General features: G+C 37.9%; 2 protein-coding genes across 2 annotated transcripts in view; one reads left to right on the top strand and one right to left on the bottom strand. All coding sequences in view use genetic code 11, as the record gives it.

Annotated features, from left to right (window-relative positions):
• The window catches only part of EGR_01875 (Mediator of RNA polymerase II transcription subunit), a gene marked incomplete at both ends in the record, with an annotated part of 12,324 nt that extends 3,042 nt beyond the window's left edge, over positions 1-9,282 (top strand). Inside the window, 3 exons of the mRNA XM_024491124.1 lie at positions 2,604-2,700; positions 8,196-8,360; positions 9,261-9,282. Coding sequence (XP_024354580.1) covers positions 2,604-2,700; positions 8,196-8,360; positions 9,261-9,282 — 284 coding nt within the window. The remainder of the gene's footprint in view (positions 1-2,603; positions 2,701-8,195; positions 8,361-9,260) is intronic.
• A 3,112-nt stretch (positions 9,283-12,394) lies between these two features.
• Positions 12,395-17,499, bottom strand: EGR_01874 (Galactosylgalactosylxylosylprotein 3-beta-glucuronosyltransferase 2; the record flags this gene model as incomplete). The annotated part of the gene is made up of 4 exons (XM_024491123.1): positions 12,395-12,466; positions 12,672-12,974; positions 16,617-16,827; positions 17,270-17,499. The coding sequence occupies 4 exons, from the start codon at positions 17,497-17,499 to the stop codon at positions 12,395-12,397; spliced, it is 816 nt and encodes a 271-aa protein (XP_024354579.1).
• Positions 17,500-18,372: the final 873 nt, after the last annotated feature.

The following is an 18,372-nucleotide window of genomic DNA, read 5'->3' as shown; positions in this document are numbered from 1 at the left end:
TTACTTAATTTTCTTCACATACTACTGCACACAGTTGGTTGCTTACTGTTGCTGTATGGTCTTTAATGCTTTAGTGGGTTTAATTAAATAAGGATTGGCCCTTATAATTCCTTGAAATACACCTGTACTTCCGCACAGTACTGATCATAGCTTCTCATAGCCTTATATGGACGGGGGTCGACCGTGTTTTACAACTTTCGTTACACATCCCTAGAATAGGCTTTGCCGTTGTAATCATTATGCTCGGTCATTCTTTGACTTGCGCAGTTAGACCTGATAGTGAAATGAAGAATTCGTCAGTCAAAAATAGGTAAGTTGGACAAGAAAATTTAATGTGCGTATGTACTTACTCTTAACGTAGAACCACGAGACAGCCCGTCTGTGTATGCTTGAAAGAGAGCTAAAATTGTTTTATAGAGCTTAGAGCGAAGAGAGGGGTGCTTCCTCTTCCCCTCTACCCCCCCCCCCCCCAAGATGCGCCTAGGATGAAGAAGCTGCAGTTTTAAAACTACTTTCCTAGTAATGGAGATTACAAAACGTTTATGAGTAAAATTTGCTCTTCGTTGCCTTACATGTTCATCTTTTATCAAGGAATTCTACGATTATTCGATATTTGGAATTACTTGAATGCAGGCTTCATTAATCCATGGTAGATTGATTATTTGCTTATTTATTCACCACGTAGCTTAGCACTTTAATGATCTTACGCACAAATGATAGATTTAAAACCTGTTTAATGGTACTTTTAGACACTTGCATCCTTTGAATGTTGTCCAGCAAATATGCTATTTGCTTAGCAAGATGTTTCATTGACACGTTTAAGCCCATTACTAGTCAAGACCTATTTTAGATGCGTGTCAAAACAACTTCCCCTGATTCTGAAGAAAATGCATACCAGCGAGTCAGCGCTATGAGCGCACTCCATGGCAAGCGCTGGTATTTGAACGCTTCAAGGATTAGGTTGGACGAAAGCTAAAGTACTATAGCTGTGTTTTGTCGGTGTATCGGTATCAAAGAGCTACATGACACTTGCATTTCTGAGTGCGGAATTTTTATTGTTGCATGTATTGCATTTTGTGAAACCTACTTTCACAAAAGCTTGTAGCCTCTTCATTCTTACTCCCTTACTACTTATGCGCCCCGAAAGTTAAAAATGTAATCAATTATCAAGAATTGTGTTAGTACCGAAACTTCATTCTACATCCATTTATGCTCTGACGTTAAGTTGCTTTTAAATACCGCCACCACTTGCGCTATGCTTTGTCATTGTTACTTACCATTCAGAAGAGATCCATAATGTAAAAGGAAATGTAGAATAACGGGCAGCTAGGAGTCACAGTTCACTTTGCGAAGGTAAAAATTGGAGCGTCATCTCGAAACTATTTGTCTTAGCTCATTTATACCACTCCGCTCAACTTCGTTTTGCGATGTTTCTCAAATCGTTGTGCTCCAAACTAAAGTAAAGGAGTAAACAATTCTTTTACGTCCTCTTTCTACTCCAGAAAGTGGGTACAAACACTCCAAATAGTCACTTATTTTACTATCAGAACGGGATTTTTTGCCTTATATGAGGTGTAACATGTTTTTGGTTGAAAACCACCAGCTCCACCTAAGTAGTTGCCTTTTTCCCAGTCTCAAGTGCAGGTAGATGGTTGATTGATGTGACTGCATACACAAAGGCGGATGCCGTGCTGCAATTGACTTTGGTGACCTGGACAATAATTACCTATGTTGACTATTCCATTTTTAGTTTTAAGCTAAAAGAGACAGGCATTTGCTGTACTTATTTTGCTCAAACAACTTGCAATTCCGATAGCAAGGAATCGGTCTGTTCTGGTCGATTATTTTTTTATTCGCTGGTCTGATTGTGGGTATTTTTTAAACTATTTATTCCGATGTCACCGACGCAATTATTCGAGCATATATTCGATTCGTCAGAATAATTCCCTCATCGTCAATTGGGGAGGTTCAAGAGGAGATAGTCTCAAGTCTTAGATAAAAGATTTAGCATTTCCTCTTAAACATTTTATATTCGTACTTGTCTATGGGAACAAGTTGGACGTAATAACTTACCTTTCATATGCTTTAATGCTACTAAGTGTGCAGTTCTTGCTCACAATCAAAGAATGCGCCCATTAAGAGCATGGTAACAGACTTTCCTTGAATTTCACTTTTCTTAAAGTTAAAGCTTAGTTGTACTGCTTCCTCCATGGAGCCCTGTAAAATTTAGAAACGGTACGAATTTCAGGATGACCTATTTGACAGAGTTAAAAGTATATTGGAAGAAAATAAGGTTCGCCTACTATAAACACAATCGAGGCGCCCAATACTACAGATGTTCGGTGGTGAGACCATTTTCAAAATTTCCGTGTTTCATCCATCATTTGTGGAGGCCCACATTACCACACTTCACATTACCATGGAACACTTGCATGGTTACTAGTCCCTGTGATAATTGCCTTCCCCTAGTTCATGCGTTTCATCATGATATACAGCACTAACAAGGCAGGAATCATTCGGCATGCGATAATGCCTGCCTTCAGAAAAATGGCATTCATACGATTCAGGTATTGCGATGTTTCACTTATTTCTGTCGACTCTAGACCCCAATCAGAATTACCTTTCCAAACTCTGTAATTTAAGAAGATGCCAATATTTCGCCCAAGAAGACTGGCTTATTCAATTTGATTCCGGCTCAAGGTAGTGCGTAAAGACAATGTCAAGTGTCGACGTAGCTTCCATCTGTCAGCCTTGCCGCAGCCGACTGGGCATTTCTGTAAATGCTACTGAATTTGCCTTCCTTCCTTTTTGTCAAAGAAATTTTTCATTAACCTAACTGTTTTCTTAAAAATTGAAAAAGAATAATTTCAGAGACTACTAGTTTGGATATTTGCTAATTTTAACAGTTTTTCGGGAGTCGTGACCCTTCCTTAAGATTTTTAATATTGAAACAAAAACTTTGTTAAAATGGTGGGTCCTAGCGGTTTCGACTTTACGCAGTGAAAGCTTTTTCAGTGACTACTTGTTTAGCAGCAATTTGATTCTCTCTTATGGGTGATCAGCAGTCTTACTAAATGGCTGTCAAACAAGGCGGTAAATAAGCTGTTAGTGCCTCGAATAATTATGGCCCAAAGCTTTTGAAGAAATTAAGACCTGTGCTGCGGAAAAGTAATCAGGGCTAAAGGAGTGTGATGTCAAGGCAGCAAATTGTTAGGCTCGATTTTGCCTGGAGTTTCAGTAAAGATGAAACAAGGCATAGTACGTGTCACCAACGCAGACCAAATGAATGTAGGAGCAAGGTGCACGCTTTGAAAAACTTGTTTTATATTTTGGACGACAAATGTCACTCCGACCAAAGATAAAGTAGTCCATTTTATTTAGGAATTTGTCAGAAACCACCTGTTAAGAGGTAAGATCCTTTTGGATCGGATTTATTACTCCCCTAATTTGGATGTCTCATCACTCTCTTGACAAAATTGTAGCTCTAAGTTGAAAGCTTCAACTAGCGATGTAAGCGTCACATAAAACCAGAGATAAATGCTAACACTTCCTGGAGTGAACAATAGAATATACTCAAGAATGTTTTTCTTCACTTTTCAAACTGACTGCGAATCTTAGATGTAAAACATAATCCGAAAATATGCCTTGTCGATGGTTCTTATAATAACACTTTGGCTGGTCACTTAGCGCGAATAGAGGAGGCAAATGCAAAAAGAAATGCTTTCATTCATTTGTTGGTGCAGTTGCTACAAGAATTCTTGGATAAAAGTCTGAATAATGGGCTCTTTTTGCATTAGAAAAAGTTGACTGTTGTCTAATAGGAAGCTGTATGGGCTTGCAGACGGAAATGCTAAGTTGTCAACCTATGCATTGGGAGCCACTTAGATTGTACCCACCTTCCTTCGCCGCAAATATATCTGGCCAAAGGGTCCGCCACATTGGCCATATTTCCGATGTATTTTTCTCAGACCAAGTTGCAGTAAGCGTTTAATTGCTTGTTAGACTTATTTTCCTAAAAATAAATTTAGAAGGAATCGTAATAAACAGCATGGTGCAATATAAAAAATCGAAAATTGTAATTCAAATGCCTCCTCTGATGCACCAGTTTGATTTTTGGAAAAGACCAAACTTCGACAAGTTTGCAAGTTGACAGTTTCTGAGGAGTGTCATGAATAAATGTAGAAGTTAAGATTACTTTGACATATGCTGTGTAGTTGGGAATGCACTTAACACTAAGTGGAGCTTGACGCCCCAATAGAAGCGTGATCTAATCGCCTCGAAATCTTGAATTCTGTGCTGGACTGACTGTACGTGATTACTTGCTCTCAGTGAGCAATGGGTCAATAAAACGGAGCAATGCCATGCCGAAAAGGTCCTACGTAGTCAAATTCCCGCCTAATATTTTTGTGAAGAATTAACTTTAGCCAGTCGTTTGCAACAAAAAGTGTACTTCCACATACTGGAGGATTATTGTTCAACAGCTTTTGAGGTTTAATAGATCACATGAGATTTATATAAGTCTGAGAGGATTGACAATTGAACCTCATAACTGTGTAAATTGCCGCTACCAGTCTGTAAACCCAAAACATATATGTTCCAACCTTACGCGGTTGCTAATTGCTAAAGCCCGTATAGCCTACATAAAGAATAATAACCGAACTGCCAAGCTCTTGAATTTAACCGACGTGCGGAGATGAACAGCAATTCAGATCCTTTAGTAAACCCTAACCCACATTTTTTAATAATCGTGGCAAATAGAAAACACTTTAGGTAAACTTTCGACCATTTCTAAAAATGCTATTTCCTCAGAAGATCGTTATGTCCTCACTGGCTTTTAAAAGAAAAATCAGCCTCCGAAACTAACTTTTATTTTCTACAAAACAAATTTAATGTAGCTCCAAGAACTCCATGCTTAACGTGTATTTTTCCTTGTCAGAGCACAGCTAACTAGCAATACTTGAGTTTAAGCCCAAAAAGTTGCAGAAAAAGGCGGAATTTACATAGGTATGCGTCTTGAACCGAAAGTTCAAAAGCCGTCCATTGAAGTGGTCGAAGAGTTGTCCCTCTAATGGAAACACACATCTTAGTTCTAATCATCTCCCTTTTCTCTTATTTTATCTACAGTATCTGAACCATTTTTAATAAATTGACAAACGGCTTTTGGTTTGTTGAGTAAAAACGCTTGTATAGCCTAACGATCGTGAGAAAAAGTGACAAAGCGTTAAATAAGCACATTAGAACATTTCTCCCACTCCACTATAGCTTATCCCCTTAAAAAATTACTTCAAATCAGCTTCATTACAAAATAAGAAAGTGCGTTGATTGTGCACCAACCTCAAATCCGCCCTCAAGCAACATGTGAGCTCGGTTCCATACTGTGGCGAATGCCGCCATCATATTTCTTGCCCTTCTCACATATCTCACCAACTTACAACCTTGAATAATGTTAGTTAAGAATCGGCATGTTCAGTATACGCTGAACCTCTCACAATACGAGAATCTCGCCTTCCCTTTCATTATATTTTAAGTGCATTGTGAATGCTACCTAAACTGTCAATTTCGACTCTGCATTGAGACCGCGGATGAAGTGCGAACACCTTCATAAAATGTGAGAACTTCTGGTAAACACTTAAAAATAGCTTTCAAATCTCATTTTTCTACCAGAATTTATCGTAGCTTTGTTTAACTTCACACGTCTGAGGGTTATTTCTTAACTAACCGGACACTCTTTCCCACTTTTTATTTCAACAAATTGTAGCCGAGTGACATTTGCTTAAAGTAGTTTGATTATGTATTTCAGTCACCATAAGCTTGGATTATCATCTTGGTGATATAACACTTTTTAACCCACTTCTGACACCGTCCCACTGGCCTTTCTCCACTCTTATAATTATGCTCTCTCCAGTGGCATTCATTACATAACTTCTTGAGGGAAGACTCAAACACCCGTTTAAGGGTTGCATTTTGCCCCAAGAGCATTTTGATTTTTTTAATCAATACTGATAGGAAGGAAATGCCCTCTCAAATCGTAAGACGTGTACCCACGCATTCGGCGGGTCACTAACCTATGAGCTTGCCATAGTTAAACTTCTGTTTTTATTAGGTCTAGACATACCTCTTTTCTGTCAGGCTAAATAGTGAGTAGCTATTGTGGTAGGACCAAATCTGAGTGTTTATAACGGCAGGTACTTTCACCATCCGGTCATTTGAGGATGTTTGATTCCACCTCATCTTTAGACATTGACGTAAGTCGATAAACAAGACTTAATGAAATTTATTTAATGTGAGCGTTTGAAGAAGCGAATCTTGTTCTTTTAGGATTATACCGGGACAGTTGTTTTTTACTAAATGATTTACTGTTCCTATTTTTGATTTAGAATTAAAGAGTCGTTGGATATCATGCCTTTAACCAAGACCCGGCTCAGAGTAATTTTCTTTTTCAAGTAATTTTGAAAAATTGTGTTTCGCATCCACTGTAGGGTCAGTTGGAGAAACTTATTCTCACTTGTATAGTCTTTGCACCATGTCAACATCAAAAATTTACCAAAACAAGCGTAATGCGTGAGGGTCTCCAATGTAGAATTAACATCTACATAACCGTTGCGAAAGAGACGGGAGACTAGAAAGAAAGCTCCATTCATGATTGCACCATGGCACACGCTACCTCACTACTCACGTACGTGACTTCATTTGTCCCGCATTTCCAGGCAGTCAAATCTGATCAGGTCTATCGTGGCAGTGTTTCAATGATAGCTCCTTTTGCGTGCGAGTGCGTCGTGGGAGGTAATAAATGACGCATGGAACTTCCGTTTGGTTTAAAGGTAGTCGTAAATGTTCTTGTATTCTCAAATCGGTCCATATTACCATGTGAATTTAAGCAACCTTAGAATTGGTAAAAGGAAGTGTCAATCAACCACCGAGTATTCAATAAGGCACACTTTTATTTTGCCCATACGCAACCGCTTTTTACATTTGAATTACAAAGTTAGGAGCTTTTCATGCGAATCACACTAAGCGAAGGTTATAATTAGGCGCACAGTATAGTCAGATTAAATTACTAATGCGCGATTAGCATATTCGCTTTTGGTAAACAAAAGTTTTAGGTACCCTAGGTTCAATCACTCTTTCTTACTTTCAGGGTCGTGAAACCCTATGTAATTTGCATATAATTAGGCCTTAGTAACACAGATAATAACTAATGCGGTCCAATTTGCATAACGTAACAAGTAATTCTTGTAAAACGCAAACAGCTGTGATAAATTTGTGGAATGTAGATCTAAGAATCTCTTCTGTCACGTCGATAAAACATTTTAGCATTGATACTACCTTTTCACATTAAATGACTTTTCTATTTGATTAAAATTAGCTGTGCCAACCAAGTGCCACACATGATATGGGTTTCTTTAGAAGGTGAGTGTGTGTTTTTTCTTCATCATTTCCTCCCTTCCGTACGATTTCCTCGATCATGGGATAGTCTTGCAGGCGTGGATAAAAATGCGTCAAATCTGCTACAATTTAAAATATTCCTGTGCCCTTTACGCTGCCTTAACTGAAAATAATAGAATTCGTGTATTCTCTCGATTTCGTCATTAATTTCTAGCTTTCCTATATTTAAGTAAGAGTAAAGCATGCTGGTTGTTGGTAATTTGTCAGTTATTGAATGTTAATGAAAAACAACCTTTAACTACTTTAAATAAATGGTCTAGGTACTAGCGTTTGTGGTTTATCAGAAATACTTCTGATGCTCTCTTCTAGTCGTACATCCAAGAATCTGTCTATGATTACTTAAGTAAGCAATTTAAAAACAATATCTTTGTAGAAAAATCACCTTAATAATGTCTATGCATGTGAAATTTTACGATAGTGGTGCAATAAATGTAACAGGTATTAAGGACGGTTTTTTTACCTAAAAGAATGTTTGTAACTAGCACATTTATCTTATTCTGGAATCAGTGGTTGTTTTGTCCTATCTGATTGCAACATCAACTTTTTATTTATGTTTCTTTCGTCCACTTCAATATTGGTTATAATGCCCCGTCCCAAGGCATAGAAAACGGTCAAGGTGAAATATGCATCAGCAGACATGTAAATGTATCCCTGAGGTGTGCTTGATTTGACGATGGAATTTATTCGAGGCACGTAAAGTGCGTGACATGACTGTCTGTAACACGTGCACACTTAATGTTTGTAATCAGTCACTTTAAGTTTACTGTTAATCGTGACGAGAGAGTGTCGGGTCACAGTTACCAACCAAACTATGGCGCCGCAGAGGCACCGACACCAATGGCCCAGCGGATAGTCAGAGTGAATTCGTTTCAGGCTGGTAATTACTTTAAATCGCCTTTCAAAAGGGCACGGAGGTGAGCCAGTTACAAGGTGGCTAATCAGCAGCATTTGCAGTCTTGATATTTAATACATTCCCAAACTTAAAAATCCCCTTTTCAACTGAATGAATCCACTGAGACTGCGAATCGCTAATAGGAGATTTATATGCCTTTAGTGTTCTAGTAACGCGAATCCATACAGAATGGACGTGTTACACACATTCGCTTTATGCTTGAAATGCAAAGTGGTTTCATGTTTCAAAATTAGTGAAACTTACTAACCTCATCTCCAAATATAGTAACTTGTTCTTTTCTTTAAGTTCTGCAAAGAGAAATGTATTGTAATGACAGGAAGGAGGTGAGGCAATGCATCATAATAAAGTGGGAGGACAACTTATTAACTATTCAAAGTTTCAACTTTGATTAGTGCTAGATAAGTTCAATTATCTTACTTAAACTTGCATTATATTGCTTATTAAACGTCAAAGTCCTCACACTTTACACAACGATATCGCAAGATTTGGTGATTTTTTAGTTGGGTTCAAACTCTTTTGTATTCCCATGAAAGGTAGACATGGTGATCCAATTTCATTCTACTTTCTATGTTGTACCAGTTCGAGGTGCGATATCTGGATGGAATGAATAATTATTTTAAAGAATTTTCTTCTAGTTAAGTCACTGGACCGAAAGTCTCTCATTGTAATGTGAAATAAATACCATCATTGATTATAGCCATACATTGGAACATGACGATTCGTAAATTTGACCTGTTTTACCTGGATCACAGCTTCAGTTATGTTCATACACGAATAACGTGCATTACGTGTTTATTTAAGTGACCTTTGAATCGGTTTATGGATAAATGCTCATCACTCGCACCAAGGGATTTGAAAAGTGGGTGCTATCTTAATTTTGTTTGAAATAACATGACTTCAGTCTAGGGGTTCCTGATGTGTAAATCTACTCTAGTAGGGATTTTCATTGAGTAGCTGTGGTAGTTACAAAGATGCCTGGCTACTTTGTTTTATTGCCGAAATGACTACGCCAATTATGCACACAAAGCAAATAGATTTCGGTAATGCCAAATTCTTCATTCCTCTCTTGTCAAACTGATTCTCGGCATGAGTCTCTCGCACTTCGCAGTACGTATTTTCTTTCAAAGGATTCATCTGAATAATGATTAAATTTGGTGATACTTCAGGTCGCATAGTGTTCCAAACAATGAATTATGATGCTGCTTAAAGTTTATCCTTTTTTACCTAAAACTGGGTGCATCTTGGTCAGTGCATGTTCCTGGTTTCACTTCGATTCAATATATATCTCTTTATGCAGACTTCCAAGTTCTAAACCTTCATATCCTATCCGATCCGCTTTAGTTCTGTCTGAATTTGATATTTTTGCATCGCTTTACAAGGGTATGATCAAAGTAGCATTGCTTGAACATCCAAATTTACGGTAAATAGAAAAGCAAATTGAATTTCTTACCGGAATATTGCTTTCTGAAAAGAAGGACTCCAGTCATCGTTGAGAGGTTTTGGAAGTCGATTTCTGCTATTAATCAACAGATTCTTGCGGCTGTTAAGTAAAATCGCAAATTAAATCCCTATGAACGACCCTCTATCTCGAGGACATTAAATGTATTATCTGGTGTCAGCTACGTAGTTTTTATAACAGAGCGATATTTATTTTTGGGATTGCGTGGAATTTACTGATAAAAATTATTCTCCTGCCAATTTTTTTAGGAACAGTACCATCAAGCTTAGTGATTCGGCAACCGAGACCAAAAAGCAGTGCAGACAAATTCCGGCAGTTTAATGTAGTCTTAAAATTAGTCGTTGTTTATGGTTTTTCATGGATAAACTGTGCATGATGGTGCGGCGTGTGCGCCATCGATACAAGCATTCGCACACCTCCAGCCTTCCATTATCTTCGTTTATGCCATCCCACGCGAGGTGAATCGTAGCAACCCCGACCTACTGATGCACTAGGTAAACCAAGTCCAATTCGAAAAGCCTGTGACTTCCAGAAAGGCGATTTAATCTAAAATAAGGTCTTTGCTTTTTAAAGTCATTTGTGTAGACTTGCGTAAGTGCCTGCAATTATTCTCATGTTTTGAGATTTAACCTTGATTCCGCTGCATTATAACCCACAACCCGGTTTTACACTGTGTAATACATAACCGTTCCCCGCATGCACCCATAAGGATGCCCGATGCTCTAAAGGCTAACAAATTGGAGTAAACATTAGTGAATTACTGTCGTGTAAGCACTGTGATTATAAATATTTGTCTTCCAGTGGAAAAGACAGCTTGAAATACATAATCAAAGCGGGATTTATTTAATCCGTAGAATCTCTTAAAGATTTGCATATTCATGTTTTAAAAATTATGCAGCTTTTCCAACGACTAATGCAATAAATATACTATGTACATTTGCCTCTCATTACAAAATATATAATGGCCTAGTTGATTTGTGATTGTACTAATGAAAGAAAGAAGTAGGATAGTTACAAAAAATCAGCGATTGGAGGTTGGTGTGGCCTCTGCTTTGGTATTTTTGGAACGCTGGTTTTTGTATGCCACACGAGAATCTGAAAAAAAAAAACTAAGGATGAGATCAGTTGAATTATGGAGCTAAAAATCACCCAATATTGATTGTAAGATAACTAATATCCTTGTAGCAAAACCCCACGCATGATCCAAATTCTAAGATTTTCTTTCTGAGTGGTGGTGGCAAATTTCACACGTGGCTTATGTTGAAAGCAGTGACTCTGCTTCGACAACGGATAAAGGAAGAACGACTTTTTAGGCACTAAAGTAAATACGGTCTTGTGGGAATGACGAATTTGAGTGCGACCACTGGGCAATGCTCTTTCTACAGCACAATTCATGATACACGATAGAAATCCATACTCACAAACACGAACACACTCGAGTTGCGCACGTGAACTTTGACCCACGAGCATGCACAATGCGCTGAGATGGAATATGAGCAAATAGGGCTACGGATTTGCAAGAAACAATTTACTAGGGATTGTAGTTAATGCAAGTTTACGTTGGATATCGATCATCAAAAGGGCTTGGCAATTCTTCCAGCCCGCATAAATCTGTACTGTTCCCATTTTAGCGACTTTGTGTTCATTTTGTGATTTGTCTCTCCATTCCATCGGCTCATGCCTTATCCCTCGGATAAATCGTTAGAAATAGAACACTTTATCGGACCTCTTAAAAGATTTGGCCCATTTAAGAAAAGACGACTGCTAGCACCTGTCTATTTTATACAGTGCGTGTCTGGAAAGCACCCAAATATGACTAATTTTGCGTGTACCATATACATCTCGAAGGGCGCCAAAAGAACGCCTTTACGTTCGAACTTAATTCAAAATAAGGTCGACAGAATATGTTCGGAGTACATCAAAACATACCAGATTTAGCCGACAACTGTGATGCAGGTTTTCATCTGTACGGTGCACCTCAACTTTTTGCATCCGACAGATTTCATCCGCAATGTGTACGCTAACGCCATAGCGACACTGCTAGCAGCATTGGACGAATGCGTTTTGCAGTCATTCAAGTGATTCGATCGAAGTCAGAGCATTTGCAGTTTGTTTTACTACGCTGAACTTTTGCACAGGATGGTTTGGGTGTCAATTATGTTAATCTTTTATGCGGTGTGGAGGGCGAAAGTAACTAAACTTTAACGAGTGGATTTTTTCGAATCATGAAATTATTGAGTCAATTAAACAGCAAAATTTTTGGATGTTGATCTCGTTAAAACTGCTGTGACTGTGTCACTTATAAATCAGATTTTAAAACGCATTATTGGCTATACTGAAATCTACAGTGCGTAAAAAACAATCTTCTACGTCAAATAGGAGCACCTTCTTCAAATTCTGAAAATTTAATGGTTTTACAAACTTTTAATTTGAGCCTTAAAAACCCCTTTTTAGTTCTATTATTATAGTTCGTTGATAAACACCTGCAGATATTTTATTTCTAGTATTGAATGTTGACTGATCGCAAAAGTCATCTTCATCATCAATCATCATGTACGTGAGCAGAAAGGAACCGCCTATGCCGGTTGGAAGCTGTCGATGCGATAAATTCCAATGCGTTTTAGTTTAATGCACTGCAGATCGCGCATCTGTGAATATGTTTCTCCAATTCAATTATACAACAAACAAGCTGTAAATAAACGATGTTTTATTTGTGCCCTTTACTAAGATTTTGACAATCTATGGCTATATTCCAACAGTTTTCACCTTGATAATGAAGCTATCTTCTAAATCAAACTGATGTTTCAAAAATGAATCAGGCTTTAAAACTTGGCGAATAAAGAAATGACCTACTTTTGAGCATCCATTGGCTCGAGGCTCAAGGTCGAGGGCAGACTTAAAGCCAACCTGAGAAAGGAGAGTGCCCTCCTGCTGTTCTACGTGCTTGTAGTCGAAGGAGGCGTTAGGGTAGGTAAAAAGAAGGTCCACATTGATGGCGAAGGCGGCCATGTCGATCGGGAAGCTGCGCCGTGGTTTATAGCCTGTCCAAAAGCCCACAATTCGCGAGGGTTCTTCAGGCGCGGTGATGCAGCCCTCCCAACTACTGCCTCCCACTATCCCCACCGGCCAAGTGGCGCCCTGACGCAAATTGCGCATCTGCAATGCACACATGCAAACTCACAAACGGAAGAAAACACGCTCACTTTTTTCTTTAGTCATTGGGCCTTCCAGGAAGGCATTGTAAAATGCTTATCTAATTCTCTCTTTTTGAATACACACATTTTCCGTGTTACGATAACTAATTAGTTTTCAAGGGCTCTGTAAATTTATAAGTCTATATTTTACTTTTGTAGCAGCCACTACTTGCCCTATACATTCATTTGAATGTATGAAGGGGAGTCTTGACTACATCTTGCCACTTTCTTTATTTACGATGCGCTTTACCAAGAATACCACATCAGTGTTAAGCAAACTAGGCACTTAAAAATCGGGTATTTTTGTCTCACATTAGAAGTTGTCTAATTTAGATCTTTCATGGATCTGAAGAACATTGTGTCTCAGCTATGCTAGCACTCCAAATAATGAAACAGTTCTGTGCATATCTAAAATTAACAGCAAAACCGTGCTACCATGAAAGTGAAGGATCACCCAAAAGTTGACGCATGGCTGAAGAGCTTCATCAACAGAGAAAAGTGGTGATTTCAAAGTCTAAAAAACCTCATTTTAGTCATAGCAGTCTTTGGGACTTAGTAGTACACATTCAATTCCACAATTTGTACACGTGCCTTTGCTATTGTGCTATTTAGTTATGGTTTCATGTACCCTTTGAGAAGTTTGATCACATCATTCGACATTTGCACTGTTAAAGGGGGTGTATTGGACGTACAGAGCTGCACAAACTTAGAGCATGAGCACTAAACAAACCGAATAATGAAGCATTTATATTTGAACGACAAAGAAATACCACCCTCAGCCACGTGCTTATTCCAATGAACAAATTCTGATGCGCTCCTTCTGTAAAAAGTCGTCTATTAATAGAAAGCTTTGAACCAACCAGCCAAGACAACATTTGTGTAAATCGCGTGTCAAAAGGAAGAATTGTGCAGTATTGCACTGTGATATTACGAAATCATCCTTAAATGGTTGCTACTATTATTTGTCAGGCAACTCAGCAAAAAAAGAACTGGATTAAGAAAAAAATAGGAGTGAATAGACTATATTTTGTTTAATTTTAGCTGGTCCCTATGGTCTAGATTCATTGCTTTTGTAATAACCAGAGTTCCGTCCATTCATGTATCCATACCAAAAAACCAATTTAACCAACTGTGCAGTCCCATGAAACGGACTTTGAGAATCAGTAACTTGGGGGTTTTAACTGCTGAAACAATATTATATGAATATCACTTAAACAAAAAACTTTGTGAAAGACAAGACTAAAATATGAAGTGGCATCCGCGTAGCTGACGCTGAGTGATGCCCTCGATCAGCAAAAACGCAGTCACTTAAAAAGAATCTTGCTGCTCCTCCTCCTCCTCCTAGTGATGCTTTTCAGGGAGTTCCTATGCCGCAATAACCTCTATTCTAGCTAATATTTTTGCACTTATATGTCTCAACTCGGTAACGCAATGGGTTTATTTCGACTCATGACTTCATTCCAATGTCAAAAGGGAGTCTTACTTATATCAAGAGACTTTCTTCATAAAAAACATCATAAGAAACTTTCCATTCCAATCAGACAGCATAAATGGGTAAGTCTATCGTGGATTTCTCAGATTTATCTCAACCAGATAATATGAGTTTTGAATCTAATAGCAACAGAAAGCACTATGAATGTCAGGGCTATGGTAAATACTTCAATAGAGGATGTGCTACTTTAATAAAGGAAAAGTGAGCAATCGGAAGGTGTTCATTTGAAGCAACACTACACTGCCAAACGCAACCTTTACTGTTTCGGCAACGATAGAGTTTCACTGATGCATTCGGTTATCCCAGTACACAAGAGATAATCTTTGGTCATGAAATAAAGCGTTGCTTTGTTAGAAAGCGATCATAGACCTACGGAAGCTTGCAGTCTTAGCACCCAGTGTATGAATCGAACACTTTAAATAAAGTTCTTCTGCCTGTAGCCTGCACTACGACTGATTTGCTTTTCTATTAGAACAAATTAAATCAGTTAAGTAGATGCCATTACCCATCCCCCTGCCAACACCTCATAGAAAGGTCTTTGTGACTCAGCACCCCACATTAAATACCACGTTTTCCCACTGTTTCAGTTGCCGTCAGGACATTATTGATCAATTCGCCTATTCGAATGCACGCCCAAGGCATATGGAGTGCTATGCATTCGAAAAAGCGGTTCATTAGACAAGGCGAATGACGTATCACTACAATATGAAGAATTAGCACATTTAAAATGGCGAAACGATTTGGTGTAGATTTCACTTTAAAGGAAAGCATTATAGTGGACAATGCCTTGACATGGAATAGGTAACAACTTTAGCCAACGATGTGATTAATGTGACCCTTCAACGGGAAGTAAAACAATGCCGTATACCTAAAGTTCCACCAATGAACTGTGGTTTTTGGTTAAAGCATCCCGCATCTACGCATTTCCGCTAATCTACAGTGTTTTGCCGATCTTTGCGCTAATTCAAATGCAACATATGGCCTCCTTTATTTACAATGAAGCTGATACAAACCTTTGTATGAGTAACATTGTGTGCATACAAAACCGTGTATCTTTGCGCCACGTTTTATGCAATCGTCAAAAAAGGATTTTAAGCAAATGTACGGCAAAGGAACTTCAAGGTGTTCTTTGCGTAAAAGCCATTCATCCTTACAGTAGGACCAAAGTACTAAAACACCTTTAGTTGAATTTCGCAAGAAAAGAAAGCGCTGTGGAGGACAAAACTAGATTTTTAGCAAGTGTCACCTGTAGTGATACATTTATTGTAGTGTACGATTTTGAACAATTAAGCATTCCCTATAATAAAAAAGCGTTCCATTAAATGAAGATGCAATTATACTTTTATACGAAAACAAGGCATAAGGTAAACGCACAAAGAAAACAACTTATAACATGATGTATGGAAGACATCTCCCTGGCCAATATTCCTGCAGATATTGTGATTTAAAACAACCACAAACTTCCTAAAGCAAACCTCTACTAATTAAAACTTAATTTTTCCACTTAAGCTCAATTCAAAGATTGTCATTTGATGTAAATTTTATGTGCGTTTCAGTCTGAGTTAGGTGGTTTTGAACACATTAATGCCCTGAGCATCGGCTCATCAATTTATATCCAATGCCTTCCATTAAAGAGTTAATCCGTCATCTTTAAATGCCATGATTAATTGAAAGCTCTCTGAATGCAAAATTAAATATTGTGACTAAACAATCTCATTAAAAAGCCTCACAGAGTTGTCAATATGTGATTTCTTCGGTTTTCAAGGAACTAGCTGTCTGCAACCTTGGTTTATAGTTAAAGATCAGGTTATTTCCAGAGTCTTAAGCAATGCTAACACACCCCAAAGAGTAGACCTTATCGATAACCCTTTCCTTCTGTGACCATATTAATCAACAGTTGCCAAATATAAGTAGTCTTATCAAAACTTGGGAATATTTTTGCATAGTCACAATATTTGCTGACCTTATTTCTTAATTTTTTAAGTCACCAAAGTAAAAGTGTGCAAAATAGTCATACTCCATGATAAAAAGTAATCGTCTACACCCCAGAATCCACTTCATTTGGTTTTAAAAAAAATCATTTAAATAAGTTGAAGTGCACGAGGCGCTAACCTCATTAAAGATACGAGGATCGTAAGTGTTATCGTCATCGGCAAAGTATACCACGCCTCTTTGTTTTCCCTTGACGATGTTCTCTCGCAGCCATTGCAGACCAGCATTCCGTTGATTACTCCCCTTAATGTGATAATTCCTATCTTTTGGCGATGCTGCATTCAGATGTGTTGATGGAACCTTACATTCACTTAAAAAATTGGCGACAAGACTAAAAATGCATCAAAATTAGGTACCATGTATTGCGTAAAAAAGTGAAAAATCATTTGTCATAACATACAATAATTCTTTCAAGCTATTATTTATCACTTAAAAGTTACAATTTCGGTAACATGCATGATTGAAAAAGGTAAGCTACATCAGTAGATCAGAATCAGATGACACATTTAGTAACACAATGGCTGTTATTGATTAAAGAGTAGGAAAAAACCGCACTCGACAAAAGTGTATGCACGCAACGATTTCAAGTATGCACTAATCTACATCAGCTTAAAAAAGAAGAGTAAAAAATGTTAATTGAGAAAATGACTTCGCTCAACATGAGCAAGCCTACGGATGGGAGTGTCGAGAGATAACAATACTAACATGGAGTTTGCGCAACGCACTACATCAATAATCTTGCAAATGAATGCCTTTTAAATCAACAGACTTACTTTGTTTTATTTTGTGAGTCCTCAACGACTATCCAATGAATGTCTTCAACAAGCGAGAGTGTATTACACAGCCGAACCAACTCTGGCTTTTGAGTAAGTCGATAAAACGTTGGTGTTATGACATAAATGGTGACTATGGGTTTTGATCGACACAGAATATAGACCAAAATTAGTCCAAATATAGCTAGAAATAGTGCTCGTACAGCCCTAAATATTGCAGCTAGGCGCATAGATCAGACTGGCCTAGTTACAAGTTTACACTACCGATTAACTTAAACAATCGCTGTCCTTGTAATTAATACTAAGATTACTAACTTTTGTGATTACCATTTACAATAACTTGCACTTTACCTCCTTTATTTTGGATTCAAAACAAATCCAGTGTCTTCTCTGCTAGTTAATAGTATGCACGGACTTATCAAAAAGCTGATTATATAACGGCCAACATGAGGATTAATTTATAAAGTCAGAAATGCTAGATTATAACTTAGTACTTTTGGTTAAGCTATATTTGCGTTGAGTCACTTTTATCAGTAAAGTTATCAGATGTTCTCCCACACAAAACACCTGCTTAAATACAACGCCCCGAGACTTGCCCGGCGCCTTCATTGGTTCGTAATCAAAAACAAGAGTCAAGCAAACAATTAATGTTTCGGGCGAAGTTGGAGGTTGACATTAAAAACACATTATAATGCAAGTGTTTGAGCAATTATTGGGTATAAGTGTCTAGTCCGGGTATTTTATACATCCCGAATGGATTTGCTTTGCCACAATCTACAATTTCCTAGTGGCGATTATTGTCTGGCTCCCACTAACTTATGAACCCTATTGTTATCGGTTTCATGAGTAGCTTTCTCCTCAAGTGAATAAACGGCTGAGTAATTTAAATCGAGCTGTATCGGAATAAATGTTATTGTGTACTCTTTGTATGTGTTTGGGGTTAATCGAGTGCATTACACTTTGAGTGAATTTGATAGTACTAATGCAGGAAGTCTACACATTCTATGGAAATAATACATGTATCCAATTTGATTCTATTGCGTGGAATCCATTTCACATAATATAAGAATGTGACCATGTTCGGTTATGATATATTTAGCAAC

This window comes from Echinococcus granulosus, assembly GCF_000524195.1.
Source record: "Echinococcus granulosus chromosome Unknown EG_S00007, whole genome shotgun sequence".
Classification (NCBI taxonomy): Eukaryota; Metazoa; Platyhelminthes; class Cestoda; order Cyclophyllidea; family Taeniidae; genus Echinococcus; species Echinococcus granulosus.
This window is presented reverse-complemented; position numbering and strand designations above follow the sequence as displayed.